Below are 20,896 nucleotides of genomic sequence, written 5' to 3'. Positions count from 1 at the left end.
AATGCATCTAGGTTAGTTGATAACATACTTTACATTTTTTTAATGTAAGAGCTTCCTTCTACTTATTATTGTAAGATCGCCACCCATTAGAATAGCTTAAATCATTGGAGATGGTTAAGAAAGATGTAGACCAAAAAGAGAATAAAATTTTAAAAAAGAGACAAATAAGCAAAGTCAAATTATAAGAATAAACTGTCAGAAAATTGAGTTCAGGTCTTTATTCTACCATGTTTTACATAAAGGGAAAGAAATGTAGTTGAGAGACAGACAGACAGAAGCTATCTACTGACAGAGGAAGAAAGGAAGATGTAGTTCATACAATATTTGTCTTTTGTAAAATTTGGTTTATTAAATATCAAGTAGGTACAAAGTGTTATTTCAAAGTATAGTAAGCTACATAGAATCATGACACAATGAACTCTCACATACCCATCACCAAGTTTACAAAAGAACATTGCCAATGTGGAAGAAGTTAATGGTATGTAGATCTTCAGTCTCATCTCCTTCCCCACCCCTCAGAGGTAACCACTATGTTGAATTTACAACCAACATCGGTCAAACTCCATTAACCAAGAAGCGAGTACCTGTCATTTGGGACTCAGAAACTGGAGGTATGGTTCCCACTCTCACTCACAGTCTGGTGGGGAAACAGACATACTACAAGTAGTTGTGGTGTGAGGCAGGATATGAGAAGTACTGTGGTAAGAGGACTAAATCCTAGGGGAACACAGAAAAGAGAGAGTCCTCCAATTCGAGTGAGCAGGGGAAGCTCCGTGGACAAGGTAGCCTATCTGCCTTTGAAGAGTAGGGAGGATCCTACAGATGGAAGGACAGGGCAAATGCAACAGAACCAAGGCGGGGAAGAGCAAGGTGGTCTTAAAGAGTGACTGCTGCATCAGGAGGACTGCATAGAGAAAGGGAGAGAGTAGAACTTAAGTTTAGGATAAAAGTAGAGTTTGAAGAGAATCCTCTGAAAAATGAAAATTCTTCTGGAAACCCAAACTAGCAGCTATAAATTTGGGCAATATAGTTTCCCCCATACAGAAGTCTGGAGGGTTGTCATCTGTATCTCTTCTCTCTCCCTTTCCCTGCCCTACCCCTGCATCAGATCATTCTCCATATGCCACCAATTCTCCCTTCATATCTTCTCCCCTATCTATGCCGCCTTCTGCTCTAATTCCAGTGTCTGCTCAATGACTGAGTCATTCTGGCAGCCTTCCAGCATGGTGCCGTATTGTCTCTCCACCCTCTTAAATCTATACCTGAATTGATTTGCATGGAGGGCGAGGATCCTGGCTACTAAGTGGGACACAGAGGTCAAGGAGGTGAGTATGGGTCGCAGTTGAGGAAGGGCACCTGCCTTGAGAGCCACAGACACAGGATTAAGTGACAAGTCCTAAGGAGGGGGCTCAGGATCTGCCAAAGTCAGATTTAGAACCAGTTGAAAAGCGGAGTGTGCTAAAAGCCAGGGTCATTGGTGAGATTGGAAGCCATGAACCACACCAGGCACCGAGGACCACAGATTCATTCTTTTTTGGAGCTACTTAGATGGGGAAGAGAGCTGAGTTGCCAGGGAAAAGGAGACATAAAGGGCCAGCAACCAAGAAGCAGTTCCAGCCAGATATCTTCTTCAAGAGCACAGTGACCCCTTGCACTCCTGGGAGAGAGCACTGCTAGTGCTTATATCTGGAGCCCCTTTTCTCAGGTACCCCCTCCAAGTGACCTGCTCCCTTTGCCCCATCTCTACCCAGCAGAGCAGGTACAGAGAGCAGCACCAGCTTTGCAGCCTGACAGACCCAGGGTTGAATCCACATATTAGTCCTGAGGCTGTAGGTAAATTGGTGAGCTTTTCTGGCCTCAGCTTCCTTGGGAGTAGTGACACCTATCTCCAGGAGACACTGTGAGAAAGAAATGAAAGTATACCTGGCATGTGCCTGAGGTTTAAGGGAGATCAGTTAACAGCTCTTCATCCAACAAATATTTATTAAGAACCTGCTGTGAGCTGAGCATCATACTAGCTGCCTGGGATCCTATGGTGAGCAGAACTAATCTACAGAGGAAGACAAACATTAATTAATAACCGCGAAAATAATTGTAAATAACAGACATGGAAGGGCTATGAGGGCTGAGAAAGCACATACTTGGGAGATTTGACCTATTTTGAGACATCAGGAAAAGCCATCTTTGATGCCGCTAAAAAGCCACCTTCTTGAGAAGCCTACTCTGATCACCCCCAACTGGAAATGGCCCTATTGGTCTGTGACTTCTCAGCAGGAAGCATGGCACCTGTAAATGAAACTTACCCTATTGTGTCTAGTTGCACAACTAGTGGTATGCATATCCTGCCTCCTCCACCACATTGTCAGCTCTTTGTGGGCAAACAGCAGGCCACCCACATCTCTGAATGCTAATCAAAGGATCTGTTAAAGTTTATGATTCTAACAAATAAGTGAAATTAGTTTCCAGAAAGCTACCACAATTTAACAGAACTTGAAGCTTAATTTATGCCTTTTGTGGGCCAAGTTCCCATTGATTTCCAAGTCATGTGCTTCAACATAATAGGTGGTGCCCAAGTAAACAATAATTTGACTTCTTATAGAATGTATAATATCCGTACCTCAAATAGTGTGACACCCCTAAACTCCTGCTGAATGATCCCAGACCTGAGCCTGATTCACCTATTAACCAGGGATACACAGACAAGAAAAACTGAGACTAATAGAATTCCATTTGCCAAATCTTTAATCCCTAAATTTTACGATTAGAATCTGTTTTTTATCTAGCAAGAAAAATGGAGTACCAGAAAAACCTCTATGTGCAAAAACATTCATTTCTGGCAGGTGTTGAATATTAAATCTGACCCTGCAGTTGAACTCTGGAAAGCTACTCAGATAAGCAATTTTAACCATATAATGATACCAGGAGATTAAATTCCACCTTAACTCTGGGAAGGTATTTTTCTATTTTTCAGCATGAAGTTCTGCCCTCCTGTTTTTCAGCATGAAGTTCTGCCCTCCTGTCTGTATGTGCTTTGATTGTAACAACTACAATTACTCTTGGCAACAATGACAGCTATTAAAAAATGAAAAAGCCAAAAGAATCAGAGGAAACATTTCGCTATTCAATTTAAACATTCAATTTTCACTTAATATCTCACCTAAATTCATTTTATTTTGGTATCTTAGAATTTTTTCAACATCCTTAGTGCCAAAAGAAGGCAAGATCTGTAAATCCAAACAAATGTATGAACAAAGGATCCCAGCCCTCTTAAGTAATTTGCCGAATAGAAACAAACCATCTGTATGGGAAAACCCATCAAATAAGAATATGCAGTGTGGGACAATGAGAGGAAGGATTTCCGTCCTTGACCCTATTTTTGGTTCCTCCAAATCAAAATCTTGGGACCATTGTAAGCTGTAGGACGGGTAAACAGGAAGAGTAAGCATTCTCTCGCTGCTTTTCATGAGTTACATCAGCTAGTTTTCCATGACTCATAATGGCTTCCTGAAAAACCTTGTCTCATGGGTAAAATAAGTGCTCGTGAGCTAGTTTTCATCAACCGGACAGCTTTCCTACTGTTTCCTGTTATGCATCCTCAGCTGGATCCACGTATTTACCAGTTAACTCATTCCCAAAATAAAATTATGGGTGTTCTTCTTCAAAAGGGCTCAGTCCAAATTTTCCAGAAAAATTCAGAAAGATATTCTGAAGATTAAAAAAAAAAAAGGCAAATATTATTCACACAAAAGTTTTGGTTATTACGTGAAAAGAATTAGTGGAAAACAATTTAAAAACCATTTATTAAAACTATGTCTTATAAGAATACCCAGACCTTCCTAACATCATTAAGAGTTCTTTCTGATCCTGTGTTATGCAGTGGAACTTCTGTTATATCCCTAAAAAGACATTGTGGTTAATGGTAATAACCTTCTCAGCCTGAGACCCAGAAAATCTAGACTATCCTCTAGCCTCTGCCACTACCATATGTTTGGGTTATTTCCCACTTCTATAAAATGAAAACATAAGTGTTAGTGCAAGTTTCACTTGGTTATAACATTCCATGATTCTAGTGCAGAGACATAGAACTTGGGACTTAATCATTCACTCAACAGATACTTATTGAACATCTATTAAATGCTTGTCAACATGCCCTCTAAATAAGGGGTCTCCCCATTATGCTTCCCCTTCCCCTGTGAATACCTCTATCTTATTACCTGACACTCTACTGGAATTAGGGGTTCCATAATCCAGTTCCTCCACTGACTGCATGTTGTTTTTGCCAGTGAGTAGCAGAATTCTGGCACACAGTAGGTGCTCAAAAAGAATTTGATGAATGAACAAAGGGGATATCTTCTTATGCAAGGTTGAGCATCCCAGAACAAGGACCAGAATGAGACGCATGAAGCACAATATCCAGTAATATGTCATTAGAACAATTACCTGACTACATTAGTCTCCCTGGCACTTAGTTGCCAGTTTGATATACTGAGCCACCTATGCTGGATCCTGTTGGTTGCCTCTCCAGATCTGCTCTCCACCCGACCTGGTACCCAGGGAGGCCACTGTACAAGGAAGGACAGTCTGACTCCAGTGTCCTTTGGCTCTGGCTGGGTTTGGCCACTGGGAAGTGTCAGCCCACTGGGGAGAGGGAGGACAACCAAGTTGGAATATTTATTCTCTCTTTAGGGACCACAGACTGTTGTGTCCCTTGACCAAAAATCACAGCTCCTGTCAGGCCGCCATCCCCACAGAGTCCATGGAGTGTCTGGGGCAGGGGGGTCTGCCTCTGTGTGTGTCTCTCTGGGTTCCTTGCCTCTTTTTTCTTAGGGACAGTAGTAGTGTCCCATTTGGGCACATCCTAGCCGAATAAACCCTTTATCAAATTCTCCTCAAAATTATTCAATTCATGTATAACCACTGGTTTCCTGCTAGGATCTTGACCAACAACTACCCAAGTATTATGAAGAGAAAATGATCTAGCCTATCACCACTAAGCACAGTACGAGGATACTAAGAAATGCCAGTGTCCCTCTTCTTCCCTGTTATAATTTTATACCCCTAGAATGGCTTTGACATAATAGCTACTTAATAAATATTTGTTGAATTAATGAAAAGAATTTCAAAGATAGTTCTAACAGTTTTTGATCCAAATACATGGAAATCAATGCACATTAATCAGATCATCAGATGTTGCATTTCAAGAAGTATTTAATTTTGGTAATTGAGGTCTGTGGGCAGTCCTGCTTCATAAATATCCATTCTCTCTTTTCTCATGCTCCAATTAAATAACAATTGGCTTGCTGGAATTATGACTCAACCCCAGAAAACAAATGGCAGGGGATGAGATGACATCTCAGGGGCACACATTGCTTAACAGACTAAGAGATTAGTTTACTGGTTCTTCCTAGACCTTGGAGGAAATAGTGATTTTATTTCATGTTGTCTAATGCATATGAACTGCTTTGCAAGTTCATCACTTTCTTTCTCCTGCATGCATCCAGATAGATATGCAGTTTGAGGCAAACTACACCTCCTTGGATATATATTCGTGTTTATAATAATAAAGTCATATCATCAATAAAACTGAGTCATCACTTACCATGTATATTGATCTTGCTGGTGCACCGTGGAAGCAACTTCCAGTTCTGGTATTGGAGGAAGCCTTTCCTTAACCTGAGACAAGGGCAGCCTGTGCGTGGTCTCTGTTATTTAAGAAGGAGAGCGGTTCTACTCTACATTTAGTCAATAGCAAGGCAAAAAAACAACGTTTTCTAATGTAGTAAGAGACCCATGCCCTCAGTCTAGAAAAAAAGGTTTTCACCAGTCACTACACATCCTGCCTACAACTCTAACACCTTTCACCCCTTTCTCTCAACTCTGTTTCCTTCCTTTCATTCCTTCTCTTCCTTCACTTCCTGGGCACAAGACCTGAAGCACAATTAAGAAGAAGCAACATAGAGAAAAAATTTTAATGTCAAGTAGCAAGAAAAGAATTTTTGTTTGGAAACTGACCACAAAGATTTTCTTCTCTCATATTTGATTGAAATATGTCCCTAAGGAGAATATTAATGATATCTTTGATTTCAGGGACAAATTTTACCAAGAAGTAAAGGTACAAATTAGATGCAACCTCACTGGTCCCATTCTAGTACTATGTGACTTTATCAAATTCTTCTGTTATCTTCAACTGACTTCAAGGTAGGAGATGAAAACTTCATGTCCATGGCCTATGGTATCTTTTTTCATTCCACTGGGATCTGGGGTCCTGCTTTTCTAGTTTTTGTACTGAAACTTGAGTTCCACATTATCTAGGTAGTGTTAGCTTCACAAATGTCCCTGCTTTTTATACAAGGCCCTGAACATGGATGGAAATGAGAAATTTAAAGAGAAGTTTGGGTAGTTGCTACTTAAGAACAGAAATCAAAAAGGAGGATTCAAGCATAATCAGGAATATAACACTTCCTGTCCATGAAGATGTTTAAACACTGGCAGAGGTTACCAAAATAGAAATACTGTCAAACCTTCCCTCAGAATTTTTTTCTTTTAATTAGATAAAATTTTAGCAAGAAAAATTTATTTTTTCGATTTAATTTTCTAAATGTTATGAAAATTCAAAGAATTTTATTCTTTTAATTAGAAAAAAATTGGTAAGAAAAATATATTTTTTCAATTTAATTTTCTGAATAAGGTATACATTCTAATGGTTAAAAAATTTTAAACTATGAAGGAATATTCAGCAAAATGTCTCCCTCTTATCCCATATCCCAGATGACCACTGCCCACTGTATCTCATAGTTCTTTTCCTTCTTCTCTTCCTCTGCCACAACCAAGGTTGTTTTTTGTGTATTGATAGAGAGATGGGTAGATAAATAGATGATGAGAGATAAATAGATCAATAGATAATAGATGGATAGATTATATGTAAATTTATACATTATATATGTATATGTTATTTTGTCCTTTACACAGTTGGTAGCACTCTATACATATATATAAATTGATAATATAGCTTAGAGATCTTTCCATCAGTGAGAGCTTCCTCATTCCTGTTTACAGTTTCCTGGTATTCCATAGTATGGATGTATATCATGTCTTTAAACAGCCTCCTATTTAGATTGTGTCTGATCTTTTGATATTGCAAATACACTAACAAGAAACATTGTACATATGTCAATTCTCTTCTATATAGTAAGTCTTTAGGATAAATTCCTAGAAATAGAGTTGCTGGCTCAAAGGGCTTATATATTTGTAACTTTGATAGTTATTGTCAAATTACCTATCATAAAAGTTGTACCTATTTAAGTCTCTCAATTTACCTTAGAAGAGTATGAGAGGGCCTATTGCCTCTTGCCATGGAGTGTGATGTCAAACCTCTGGACTTTGGCCAATCTGATAGCTGCCAATGGCTTTTCAGTGCAGCTTAAATTTGCACTTCCACCTAAATATAAGCTCCGTGAGAGCAGAGGTCTTTATTTATTTGGTTCACTACTGTGTCTCCTGTAGCCAGAAGGCCAGTATTACTGAAACATAGTAGACTATGAAAAAATATTTTTTGTAAGAATTTATTCTGAGTGAACAACCTTTCATATGTTTAAGAGCCATTTGTATCTCCTTTTCTGTGAACAGTCCATTCTTTTCCTTTACCCATTTGCTTACTGACTTATGGCCTTTTCTTCATCAGTAATTAGAAATTCCTTATTATTAGAAGAAAAGGCAGCTTACCTGTGATGAACTGTGAATAACTTTTCCCTAATGGTGTTTATTGTGTACATGGTCTACATTTTGCTTTTCATATGGTCAAGAATTTATGACTTTTAACTGAGTTTTGTGTTGTGATTAGAAATGCCTACTTTGTGTTTATAAATTAATTCTACCATTGTTTCTTCTCTTACTTTTATGGTTTCATGTTTACATTAAATCACTTATCCATTTGAAATTTACACTAGTATTAGCGTGAGCTATGAATTAAATTATTTTTCCTAGATAGTTATTTATTCAGTGGGCCCAATACCATAAATTCAGTAATTCTTCTTTTTCCTACTGATTTGATATGCCATTTTCATCATTTACTAAAATCCTGAACTTTTAAATTTTTATCTAGTTATGTACCAGTACCATAGTGGAATGGATATCTCCCTTCTTTTTTCTTCTATGTCAGTTGTTTACAGTCATTGACCGTTCATTTTTCATCAGGATATTAAAATGAACTTGTTTATTTGTTGATTTATGAAGAACTGGTATTTGTATACATCTTCCTATTCAAGAATATGCTATACCATTCCTTTTTTTCAAGTCATTTTTATGTCTAAGGGGCATTTTTCTAGTTTTCTTCTGAAAGACCTTGCACATTTCTTATTTATTCCTAGATATTTTATCTTTTATACTTGTTTTAAATGCAGTGAATCTAACTAGTTGTTTATATGAATATATGAATACATGAATGCTATTTTTTAATATTAATTTTGTACCCTGTCACTTACTGAATTTTTATATTTAAAAAATTTTTTATTAGGGAATTATCTTAAATTTTCCAAGTATACGTATCATGTCATCTGCAAAATAAGTGATCATTTACCTATTCCTTCCAATTTGTAAATCTTGTATTTCTGTCTCATACCTAATTGTGTTGATTGGTACTTCTAGGACAATGGGAAGTAAAGTAGCAACAGTGGAGTCCTTGAAAATTTCTGGTGTTAGCTAGGCATGCTTTTAGAGTTTCCCTGTTGAGCAAGATTCTAGGTTATTGTTTGAGACAGATATATTTTATCATGTTAAGGAAGTAACTACTTATCTTATTTTTATTAAGAGTCTTTATGAAGAATTGGCATTGTGTTTTGTCAAATACATTTGATTCCCACTGAGCAACAGAAACTTGCAAGGTGTCTTCTTCACTTTGTTCCTGATGATTTTCATGTCAAAGAAAAGGCACATCTCCCATGGTCACGGCTCATCTATTTTTGCTTTACGTCTACTAATATGATAAAGGATATTAAAAGATCCAGTGCTGAATTGTTCCTGTATTCCTGGAATAAGCCCCTCTTGATCATAATAGAAGTATGTGTACATGGGTATACATACATTTTTTTAAGTGTATTACTAGATCCTTTTGTTAACACTTTTTTAGGATTCTTGTTTCAGATACAGTTTTTCTTAGGTTTGAATGTTATTAATATTGATCTCATAAATGTAATTTGAATCATCCTTTTTTTACTGTGGTCTATAATAGTTTAAATGACATTGGAAGTATCTATTTTCCAGAGATTAGCAAATACTCCCCCATGAGCTGCTTTTCCTGTTACTTTTTGAGGGATAACTGACAAATTTTCTATTTCTTCTAGGCTAATGGTTGAAAACTCGATATTTGGAGATAGTTCTTTTTAAATGTTAAAATATCAAAAGAGCCTATTCATGAAACTACATAATTATCAAAAAAAATTAACAGATTTTTTGGTTGAAAAACCAAGCTGCTTATCATGTGCTTATTCATTCAGTTTGCTGATGTTTTATAGTATGGTGTAACCATATTTTACTATAGAAAGCCGTTGTTAGGTTGGAGAAGGAAAAACAAGAACATGCAAACAGAACAGAGAGATGCCATAGGGGGAGAACAGACCAGACCCCGAAGTCTGTGCCGTATATGGAAAGGGGGCAGCTCTCCCTGAATTCCATCCTGATGTGCCAACTAAGACCTGGATGTCAGCCTCCTCCCTCTTGGAAAGAAAAAAGTTTCTAGTTGACTATTATGTCACCTTTAGCCAATCATACCTCTCCACACCCCTAAGATAGTTTGCCCACTCCTCCCCCTCCTAATCCCTTATAAGCCCCCCACCTCCCTAACCGGGCGTGACTTCTCTGGCCTGTGACAAGAAGGCCACAGAACCTCACCCAGGGGTATTTAAATAAATTACCTGGCCCTTTGTTGCCTCTCTTTGCCTGCTTATTTTGGCTAGAATTTATCTTACAGCCGTATCTGTCAATATGATGGCTAGTCAAAATAAGTGTCCAGTGGTACACTGTCTTCTGTTTCTCTGAGCATTCAAAGTAATGTAACATATACTAACAGGAAAACTTACAAAAATTGATAAGGTATAATGTATGTTATTTTAAAATTTCTTCAGAATAGCTAAAACAGGGCAAATGTTTTCCTACTCCTACACTGGGAAACAAGAGTTTCTTCCAAATAATGGTAATTCACCAACACCAGTGAAGGCAACAGAAGCAGTCAGAAATGCTTTAAAAATTCATACAAGTCTTTTCATGAATTTGTCAAATCTCTGAGCCAAACATTTCTTTGACTTTTTTCAGAACCTCAGAAGAGCCGAAAAAAGTAAAAAGAACCTCAGCCTGAGTTTTGACCTGCCTGAATCTATGAACAAAAAGGATTTACAGCAGTAGAAACTTTGATTAAAAATAAAACTCCATGCTTTATGTTCTCTAATAAAGCCCCTATCACAACATCCATGACAATGTCCTGGTTGACCTCTGGTATTTCTTTTTCTTCTCTTCTATTATTTTTTTTAAGATTTCTGTCACTTTTCAAAAGTGCTTTATACCTATGACATCCAGTAGCTAACCTCAATTCAACCTGCCAAAAAAATTTTTGATTCCCACTGAGCAACAGAAACTTGCAAGGTGTCTTCTTCACTTTGTTCCTGATGATTTTCATGTCAAAGACAAGGCACATCTTCCATGGTCACGGCTCATCCAAAACTTCCCCATCCTAGCCAGGCTGTCCTGGCTGCTAAGGGAATTTGCCCATCAGTTTTTTATATTCTGATCTCCAAAACTACATGTTCAGCTAAATTTTACTGTTATTAAATTGGAAGACCAGAACAGCTAAAAACAAAACAAAACAAATAAAACAGGGTTAGGTGTGTGGATAGTGAAGGTTCCTATGGCCAGGATTCTCACCTGGCCCTGGTTGGCTAGCTCACTACACATGTGTGGGCAATACGTTGTTATTGACTCTATATAAAGAGCCCCACCCAGTGCTCTGGGCGGCATGGTGGCATGGCTGCACAGCTGCAGGAGAGCAGAGACTGGAGTGGTGGTGGCACCAAGGGCAGAGACTGAGACAGCTGCAGGGGAAAAGAAGCCCAGAGGCAGACACCAGCTTGCTGCATGAGTGGACGGGATTCTAGTGGTTGACCTGCCACCGTGGGAATAAAGTTAAGTGTAAACCCTTTCACCCCAAGAATGTTCTACTGTCATTTCTTTGGTCACACTTAGTGAACTTGCCCGGGGGCTGAAACCCTCAAGCAAGACAGGTGTCCACACTCTATATGACCCTCTATGACCTCTACTTCCACAATAGTGAATTTATCCAATTTTGCTTGTAATTGTTTATTTACCTGCCTCCTTATGGACAAAGATTGTATTTTATGCATGGTTATAGAACCATCCTTGGAGCATGACATATAGTAGATACTCAATAAATATGTGTGGACTGACCAAAAAAGTGAATTTAACTTCTCTGTGCCTCATTTTGCTTAATAAAAGGGTGTAGGTACAGCAGTATAAAACGTCAGCTCTGGACTGCCACCTAGAAATTTGGGGGTAAGGAAAATAAGATGACTCTCTGAGATCTAAGCAATAAAACCAACTCATAATCAGAGTAGAAACATACAAAGTTGTCTTCAGAAATTATTCCCAGGCCAAGGCAGTTAAGTGTTAAAAGCGTTGTGTTAAATGAGCCAATCAGGCTACTCCTAAAATGGGGAAGAAGGCCTATCAAGCTAAGTTGGCAAAATAATCCACTTGAAGACCTGCAAACAAACCTGCCTGTGATTTGCCCCCCACCAGGTTCTGCCTGAGCGACAGTGTGTGTTTGCGTCAGAGTTTGGGACTGTACTTTTCTCGGTTGTGTAACTGTGTGAATTAACATGTGGGCCTCCCTGTGGTGTGAGCTGGATCGCAAAGTGGATCCTTCCTGACACAGTGCCCTTCCCAGAGGCTGAGCCCATAGGCCTGAGGAAAAGCAGCAGACCAGGTAAATTCACCCCCGTAAGGCCCTGTGTGGCCTGTGGGCAGAGAAGCCAGGCAGCCTTTCGGGGGCAGGGCTCAGTCCTCCCCAACACGTTCCTGTTAAAGGCTCAGCAGTGGGTACTGACTCCTGAACTGCTGAGATCTTTTCCCTGTGACTTTGGCGAAGCTGGTGTGGCTGCCTTGAAGCTAAAAGGAGGAAAATAATGGTAAGAGTAAAGGGGGTGATAAAGGTATATACTCTCTGATGCAGTTTGAAAATCAGAAAGCTCTACCAAGTGCAGGACAGAATATTTTTTTACCAGCATCTTTTTAAGTGCTCTCAAGAGGCCTGCTCAGGATTTAGTAGGACCGGGCAGATGTGCTCAGCAGGGGAGGGCTATGGAGAGCTAACCTTGGAAATAATGACCTCAGTGTTTTTTCCTCTCCTACATATTTCGGGTGGTTTAGGCATGACTCTTAGTGAAAACAATGACAATAAGTGTTTAAACTATTATCCACGGAGTGCTTGGTTTCCTCATAAGAGTTTCTTAATTTGAGTTAATCTTCACAGATTATTGTAGTGAAGACAGATGTAGACATTTTCAGATGGTTTGGTGATTCTACTCCATTCTCTAATCTGTCACCAAAAAACCTTCCTGTCTTACCTACTTTTTCTTATTGCTCTAGGATGCAGAACTTCAATATTGCCATGCATCTTTCTGACCTCTTCAGCACATAAAAACATTGGTACTTTTGTGCAAGCCCAAAATAACTAGTAGCCATTTAGGGCCATTAGAACCAATTATGGTAGCTTAAAATAGATTTCCACTAGTCAAGAGCCAACTCCCTACTATGTTTGAAGCTCCATCTGTTACCATGAACAGTGACCCTAAAACTACTCAGCTGTTCCAAATCTGGCCAGTGAGAAAATTAAATGAGGATGGGAAAATAAAAGACTGCAAAATTATCTAGAATTAACAATGAAAAAGAACTCTTTGAACAGACAGTTGGCAAAATTCTGAGCCACTAACTCAGTTCCCAGTTCCTTCACACTGTCAGTACCCTTAGCACTCTGAGAAAGGAAACTGCTGAAGTGTTTAGCCACTCACCTTTTCATTATTTTAGATAGGCGTTACCAAAAATTGTAATTTAGAGAAGGGAAAGTAATTGAAAGGTCTTTGTAAGACAGCAGCAGGCAATGTGGAGTTGTTATTCATTTGACGAATATTTATTGTACCTACTGTGTGCCCTTCTATGCCCTCTATTACCTGGAGAAGAGTATTATCTGATACTGTCCCTGAGCTCAAAGAGCTAACTGGCTCATGGGAGACACAGTAATCAAATAATAACACAATAATATAAAATAGCAGCAGTGATAATTGTCACAGTTTTGCCTCATAATTTGTGGTGTTATGAGGGTGTGTGATAGGGTAATTAACCTAGTCTAGGAGGTCCAATCTGACTTCCCTAAGGAAGTGTTTGTTAAGCGAAGATCCGAAGGGCAGGGTTGGAGTTAACTAGACAAAGGCAAGGTGGGAAGGAAGGTTTGCCAGCGGGGGCAAGGAAGGCGGGGAGAGTGTGCACAAAGATGAAGATGTTTATCCACATGTTTTATCATTAGACCTAGCACAAATGGCTGTCACATAAAGGCACTCAGCGAATGAGCAGAATAAATCCTCATGTTCTTCTTATAGATTCTTCACACTTATGAATTTCTTCCTACATTTAGAGCCACCCTCTGCATTTTAATCTTTTCTCTAACCAAGCAGATGGCTGTAACCTTAACTGTTTTATGAACCCAAATCTGTATTTTAAGAGTCATAAATATTACAGTTAAGCAAGTAAAAATTAAGTTTTCATGTTATCTTGCTTGGTTGCTGGACATCTGACACCAGTAATTTATCTTCTCTTCAGCAGAAAATTGAAACTGCTTAGTCTTTTATTATACTGGCCTGGCCATAAACACGTTGCAAATTATAATTTTATATCGCCATTAGTTTTATTTTGGGGTAATACAAATTACTCGGTCATCCACTTGCTTTTGGCATTTAGTAATTCTCTTTCACAATAAAATTCCACTTTCTTTGCTTTATAGTCCCTAAGAACCCACAAGGAGTATTCAGGGGTGGTGGCACCCTTCAAGGCATTCTCACCAGCCCATTCCTGCTGTGTGACTTTGGCTGTATTTTTGGCCGTCTGGTCTCCCTCAACTCCTATTTACTTTACAAGCTCAGATTGCCTAACATTCCAGTTGCTCCTTTGGGTTACCTACTGGTTTTCCTGTAAGTTTCTTTTCTGTCAAGTTAGCCAAGTTGGTTTCCATTGTTTGCATCCAATGACTCAGGCCCTAGTCCTCTGCTACTGCCCCTGGCCTTCGTCTCCCACCATGGCCAATTCTGTAAGCACCGTTTCTACAAATACATTTCAAAGTTACTTTTGCATAGTTCTCTTCCCCAAGATGGTCAATGTTTTTCATTATTCTTTGATAGCCTTGGCAATTCCTTAGAGTGCGTTATAAATTCTTTAACAAAGTGGAATTATGTTCTCTCTGATCACTCTCTCTCTTTGATTGCTTTCACCTTTCCCAACCCCTAAGATTCATTTCTTGCTCTTGTAATCTTTTTTACTCTGTACTCATTTTCCTTTAGGGTTTGTGTGATTTAATAAGCTTTTATTGTGCATGGACTGTGTGCCAGATATTATGCTAGGGACAAGGATCCAAAGATGAATAAGAGTCATCACCTGTGTAAAGAAAATAGTTGAAAAAAATGTAAAGTAGGTTTATGTCAAGACAGGCAGCATAAGCCATCACATTTCTCAAAGCAAGGAAGAAAGTACTAGAGACATATAAAGGTTGGGATTTGATTCATTACCACATCTCTTTCTATAGCAAGGAGGCTCATTTATTCTATCAGCATTTACTGTGCCCCAGGTACATGCCAGGCACTGTGCAGGACCAAGGTCTTAGTAATCTCCTTAGCTCGCTCTTTGTGAGGGTGTGTGCCTATCTATAGCTCTGTGGGTACGTGTGTAACAAATACTTTGTAATACACAAACAACTGGAGAGACATTCTAGAATGTACAGTCTAAGACAAGTTAGCTGCTCTGCTCAGTGTGACTGTGGTCACTGCTCTCTTTGAACGACTATTTTTTTTTAACTTCCATTACTGCTTCTCCAGAGAACCATCTGGCCATCTTTTTCCCTACATTCTCACTGCTGCCTATAATCCATCGTTACAAAGAGGGGCCTTATAAGTAGTCCTCGAGGGAGACATTATTTCCTTTCCATTTCTCTCTCAGGAAGAGTAATTTATAATGGGAGGGGGGACAATTGCATTTAGGTTAAAGGATTATCAATAACAAAGAAGAATCTGCTTCTTCCCCCTTTTAATATGTTAAGCTTCAAAAGGACTCTTGGTTTTAAAGGCCATCACACCTTGGCTCACTCTGAACATTAATATTATATACCTGGTAATAAAGTCAGAGGAATTTTAGTGAGAGCTGTTAAAGGGAAAGGATGGCTGAGATGGGTTCTTCTGGTGAATGAAAACCACAGGCTCGTAAATACAACTTGTGAGGTTGGTATTGTGGTAGCTAGTACTTTAAATTTGTGATTCCCCTGATTATATGGGTTGACAAGGGGGACTTTTGTCTTTTCCTCAGACAAGGCCACAGTGCTCAAAATTATGACCTAAAAAGAGAAAGGACCAGGATTCCTAAGGCAACTGAAAAGCACAGCAGAACTAAGATAAAACATGCCTGGTGTATGAATGTCAGGCATAGGTACTAGATAAGAGGGGAAAACAGGGGAAATGCCACTTTCTTCCTTTAAAAATTAATTTTGCCATTTGAAACACTTGTGAATTTTAATTTTATTGATCAAGCAAAAGTGTCACTGACTGCACAATTTCCATCAGCTTTCCCCACAAATAGCTGGTGTCAAATGATTACTTAGTTAATGATTATTATTAACCACAGGTGAATAATTGTACTGCTAACACTGAGAGTAGAAAGTCTACATCTGTTCTTAATGGAGCTTTTTAGGCGCACCCAATCCACTTTTCCCCCGAGCTAGGGGTCTGAGTACCTGCTCACTTAAACAGTTCAGAAAAGCCTCCGGAACATAGTTCCCGATGTGCTGCTCAGGTCTCCATGTGGCTACAGGTGCAGCTGCGGTGGGGGGCTCAGGCTTTGTTCAGTTTCCTTTCATTTGTGAGAACGGTTTAGACAGTACACTGGAATCTTCCTTATCTAAACTTCTCAGAAAGTACAAAGGAGCCTTCTCACTGGCTGAGCACAAGGAGCTGCAGGGAAGTCTACTGGTAATTCTGTGGTTTTCAGAGTCAAGGTCATGATTTTCGCTGACGAAAAAGGCCTTGCCTACATCACTTTCCCCCTCGTTTTCTTTTTAATATGCTTTGACAGCTTGAATTCAGAAGGCAGCTTCACAGTTAGATGGAACCACAGCATCTGTGCTAACAGCTGCCTTAGCTGCTCTAATTAGGACTCCCTTATTCCATTTCATTTTTCGGGAGAGGACAGGGGACTTTTTAATTGGGGCTATTAGAAGTTCCCTTTACACAGTGACACCCTTTGCTAAGTGAAGGCTCCCACAAAGCCATGCCCACTCTGCAATTACTTCTTGCAGCTCTGAGGAATAATGGTATCTTGTCTCGTTTAAAAATAAATCTGAGTCTTAGTCCTTACTGCTTTCTCTCCTCTGCCTACTCACATGAATTTCTTCTTGCCAATTAAGAAAACTTTCCATTATTTAAGGAGGTAGTTTTGATCCTAACTACCAGATAATAAGACATATCAAACTAGATTTTATTTGCCCACAGCTCCTTTCTTCCAGATACAAGGCTAATTTAAATGAGCTCAGCTCATTCCATCTGGAGTTCACTCTACAGTGTAATGCTGAAGCTTTGGAGTTTCCTGAGCAGGGCTCCCTTTGCCTGTTGCAAGAACTCACCTGAAATAACCCGTATGTTCAATGCTCGCAGTTTCTCAGAATCACTTCCTTTTAAGAGAACAGATGTAGGTTTGTATTTATGACCTATTCCAAGAAAAGAAATTAAATATTTAGATGATATACAAGCACATTCATAGTTATATCCCCCATGTTCGCTCAAAGGATTACCAAAGAAAATGGGCCATTCACAGCAGGGCCTGGAGTAAAAAGACATCAAGAGCTTTCCTTATTAGCATATTTTCCATGGACAAATACAGATGCTTTCTGAAACCAGTGGCTTCTCCACTACCATAAATGCCATTATGCCATCTCCTCTAATGTAAAGCACCAGCTTATATGTACAGAATGTGATGTTATTTATATTACTGTCTATATTACTATATATACAAAGATATATGCAGAATATTGAATGTACACTTGGTACTTAATAATATTGAATGGACTAAATGGTGTGACATTTTTCATTATTTTATATGCTTGGGTTAATAAGGCAAGCCTTTGAAAGTTACTAAGCCTGTCATTTGGATAGATGTTCTTAAAGAATTTAGTGTCATTCCCCACCATGGGTCCCTTTCTAGACATTTTTTCTCTCTGGCATTTGTCTCTCCTTCTTAACATGTAATGATATGGAAAAATAAGATTAAGAAACTCAAAACTGTGAGCTATTTGCAAATAATGCACATTTATTTAAAATAATATAACTTTCAAAACTAGAAAGACCTGAGTCTTAATTCTGACATTTTATTAGTTGTATAACTTTAAACAAAACGTTTAACTTCTCTAAGGCCTTGGGTTTTTGTTTTTGTTTTTGTTTTTCACCTATAAAGTGAACATAATAGCACATACCCTGTTACATACTTTGAGAATCTAGTAAAATGCTTGTAAATGCTCTGAAAATGGTTATTCTACAAATATACAATATTAATGATGTTATTAGCCAATAGATTGAGGGTCTTAAATATTTAGGTATCAGTGACAAGGCTTGATGTGAAACTGCTCTCAGAAATACCAGCAACAAATACTTAGCCAAAGGGATTAATAGCATCTTCAGTCAAACCTGGAGGCAACCATTTGTTCTACCTACCAAAATGCCTAACACAGCCTTGCCAAGTAAAGAACATAAGAGTCTTAGGAAATAATGCAACCACCGTAATCCTACTGTCCGTTATTGAGAACTACTATGCACTAGACACTGTGTTAAATTCTTACATAATCTCTTTATTTCAATCTGTACATCAATCCTGTGTGGTAATGGTGATTATTCTCGTTTTAGAGAGGAGAAAAGGGACACTCAGATATGGTAAGTAACTTGCTCAAAGTCACATAAGTAGTAAGTGGAAGTACTAGGGTTCTAACCTGTCTGTCTCCAAAGCCCATTCTCATAATGATACATTTTAGACCATCTTTAAGAAAACAGCTGCTCATATTATAAAGCATCCATCAATTTACTACACCATAGTTTATAGTCAATGTCCATCCTGATAGGTGAATTCCTGTGTTATACTAGTTAGATACTTTTAATATCATCCCTCCTGTCCTGATTTCCAATTATACATTTTAGCTCTGCCCAGCCTAAAATCTACTGCCACCCTCATGCTTACTACAGATTGATTCCTGCTCACACTCATCACCTAAAGCCATTCCACTGAATATCTTCAACTCTGAAATTCTCTGTCACCATTCCCTATTCTTCTACCTCTCTTCTGCCCTCACATCCACTAGGCTCCTGTTCACCCTCTGATCCTTCGACTCCTGCTGATACATCCAGTCTTTCTTCCCCTCCCATTCAATTGTCTGGGTAGAAGTAAGAACACATGAAGGTCTTTGAATGCTGGTACTATGTCTTACTTATGCTTATATTCCTTGGGTTATGGAGAATAGCCCCATATATACAGAAGATGCTCAATAATGATAAATGGCACTTTCCCAAATGATAGGTTTATTACTCAGTACTTACTTTGCCACATCCTCAGTCTTCTGTGACCTTCAAGCAGTTTGTGGATAACAAGGATGAGTGAAAATATAAAAACTAATAGTACTAAAACATACCAAATGATCTTAATGGAACAAGTGAAATCTGCGAATAAAAAAATATTATAAAAATACAATGAAATGATGTAACAGATGGCTATACAGTGGTATAGCTGGGTTCTACTCAATATTCTGCCCTAACTGAAAAGCTGAATATATAACCATCACTGTTACGGGGTCACTTGCTCTCCTGAATTCCTTTCTGAGGTACTAAATGAGGGTATTAAATGAGGAAACTTGACCACGTGGCTGCCAGGGATCTGTTTAGTTCCAAAATTCTAGGATTAATTTCATTTACAGGATATCAGTTTCATTATCATTGTTATCACTAGGTTAAGACCAGAACAGGCAGGGTCCCAGAGTCAGAGCCATTTGTAATTAGCAAATTTGGTCCTGGACCATGCAGCCAAAAATTGTGTCTTTAAGTTAACAAAGACACAGTGAATATAAGAAAGATGGAGAAGAAAGGGAAACACAAAGAGGAAGGGCTGGGCTGAGGCATGTGAGGCCAGAGCAGATGAATAATGAGACCCCACTTTCTACTGGGGCTCTCATGGCAATGATCAGACTAAGTACATACATTAATTAAACATACAGTTATCATAGCCTAAATTTAGTAAGGACACAGTAAAAACTTGTTTATATAAATGACAGTGAGGCAACATGGAAAGTATAGTCATCATCCAGCAATAGCTTTTGGTCCCATAAATACACACTGGCCAGAAGACCTAGGAATCAGTGACTTAGAGTTGCATTTTTCACATCCAAAAAACAACTGCCTACTGACTTTCTAAGGCCCCTATGTGCCCTGTTCCTTGCACACAAAAGGCTAGTGCTTATTCAACTTAGGATATGTAACTTGTTTATAGCCTTGGACAACTTCCCTTAGGGGTTCATGATTCGGATATCCCTTTCACAAAACCTCCCTTCATGGGCAGATGTACATTAATTAGGCACCCAACATTCATATAGAGAAGAGGCTGAATGGCAAAAAGGTAAGATTTGACTGGAATGGCAGCACTCAGCCTCCCCAATATCACTCCCTGCTATTTAGCCACCAAACTTGCATTCCTCACTCAGCAAATAAAAGCATGCAGTTAACTGGAATGGAAGATTTACAGTGCTAGCAAAAGCCAAGGTGGGCCCAGTGATTAAGCTGTCACTGGGCTGATCAAGCTATAAAAAAAGAATCAAGTATTCACCAACTTTATATTACATAGTGCAATGTACACAGTTGAGGCCAGGTCAACCAGTACATGCACCAAAGCACCAGTCTGAATGCAAAAGAGTGTGTCTCCCCTTATCCCATGCTACCCACCTACCCCCATCCCTGTAGCCATCTTGGAAAGGAACAAGGAAATGGACAGGAATCTGAGAAAACCTAATTTGCTAGCTTGGACTAAATTTACATTCATACCCTTGTATTGGCTAGGACTTTTAGGGGAGATTAAACAGTCCTTGCACAGCAGAGTAAAATATGAATAAAATTTTAATCTTCTACACATGGCAAATGGAGAGACTTTTTCCAGGATATAAGACTACATATCTGTACACTACTGTTATCTTTCTGAAGTATGGACCCAAAAAAGTTGTTAACAACCACTGCACTTAGACTGGAATATATAGATTTTTTTCATTAACATAAAAGTTAATTCTCTTAAAATTATAACTCTGTAAATGCTTTATGTTTCCTTTATGATTTAAAAAACATAAAAAGCAATTAGATGGATGTGTAAGTATACATTGAAATAAATACAAGTTTTAATATCTATAACCCCAAGCTCTGTCTTTCAAATATCAATATAGTCACCTTCTCAATGCATCCTTTCCAAAACCTACCTTTCAACCACACTCCTGAACCACAGGGAACTGGTTCCTCTGTTCAGATCCTCTCCCGTGCCTCACATACATTCACACACCTTGAAATGC

At 38.7% G+C, this 20,896-nt stretch overlaps 2 protein-coding genes across 4 annotated transcripts in view; one reads left to right on the top strand and one right to left on the bottom strand.

Moving 5' to 3' along the window:
* Positions 1–12,318, top strand: part of FAM114A1 (family with sequence similarity 114 member A1) — a 111,341-nt gene extending 99,023 nt beyond the window's left edge. The window contains exon 15 of one of the 2 annotated variants that reach the window (XR_012131760.1): positions 10,306–12,318. Coding sequence is in view for 1 of the 2 variants with exons in the window: in XM_073237735.1 (XP_073093836.1) it covers positions 10,306–10,395 (90 nt within the window). In the remaining variant the exon portion in view is untranslated. The remainder of the gene's footprint in view (positions 1–10,305) is intronic. The other variant, XM_073237735.1, reaches the window with a different exon arrangement.
* TMEM156 (transmembrane protein 156) overlaps positions 2,989–20,896 on the bottom strand; it is a 31,905-nt gene continuing 13,997 nt past the window's right edge. The window contains exons 4-7 of one of the 2 annotated variants that reach the window (XM_017643446.3): positions 18,894–19,013; positions 16,937–17,020; positions 5,600–5,702; positions 2,989–3,705 (exon numbers count right to left, since the gene is read on the bottom strand). In XM_017643446.3, coding sequence (XP_017498935.2) covers position 3,705; positions 5,600–5,702; positions 16,937–17,020; positions 18,894–19,013 — 308 coding nt within the window. In that variant the 3' untranslated portion in view covers positions 2,989–3,704. The remainder of the gene's footprint in view (positions 3,706–5,599; positions 5,703–16,936; positions 17,021–18,893; positions 19,014–20,896) is intronic. The other variant, XM_017643453.3, reaches the window with a different exon arrangement.

Source organism: Manis javanica, chromosome 5 (genome assembly GCF_040802235.1).
Source record: "Manis javanica isolate MJ-LG chromosome 5, MJ_LKY, whole genome shotgun sequence".
NCBI lineage: Eukaryota > Metazoa > Chordata > Mammalia > Pholidota > Manidae > Manis > Manis javanica.
Note: the sequence above shows the minus strand (reverse complement) of the source record. Positions and strands in the feature narration are given on the sequence as shown.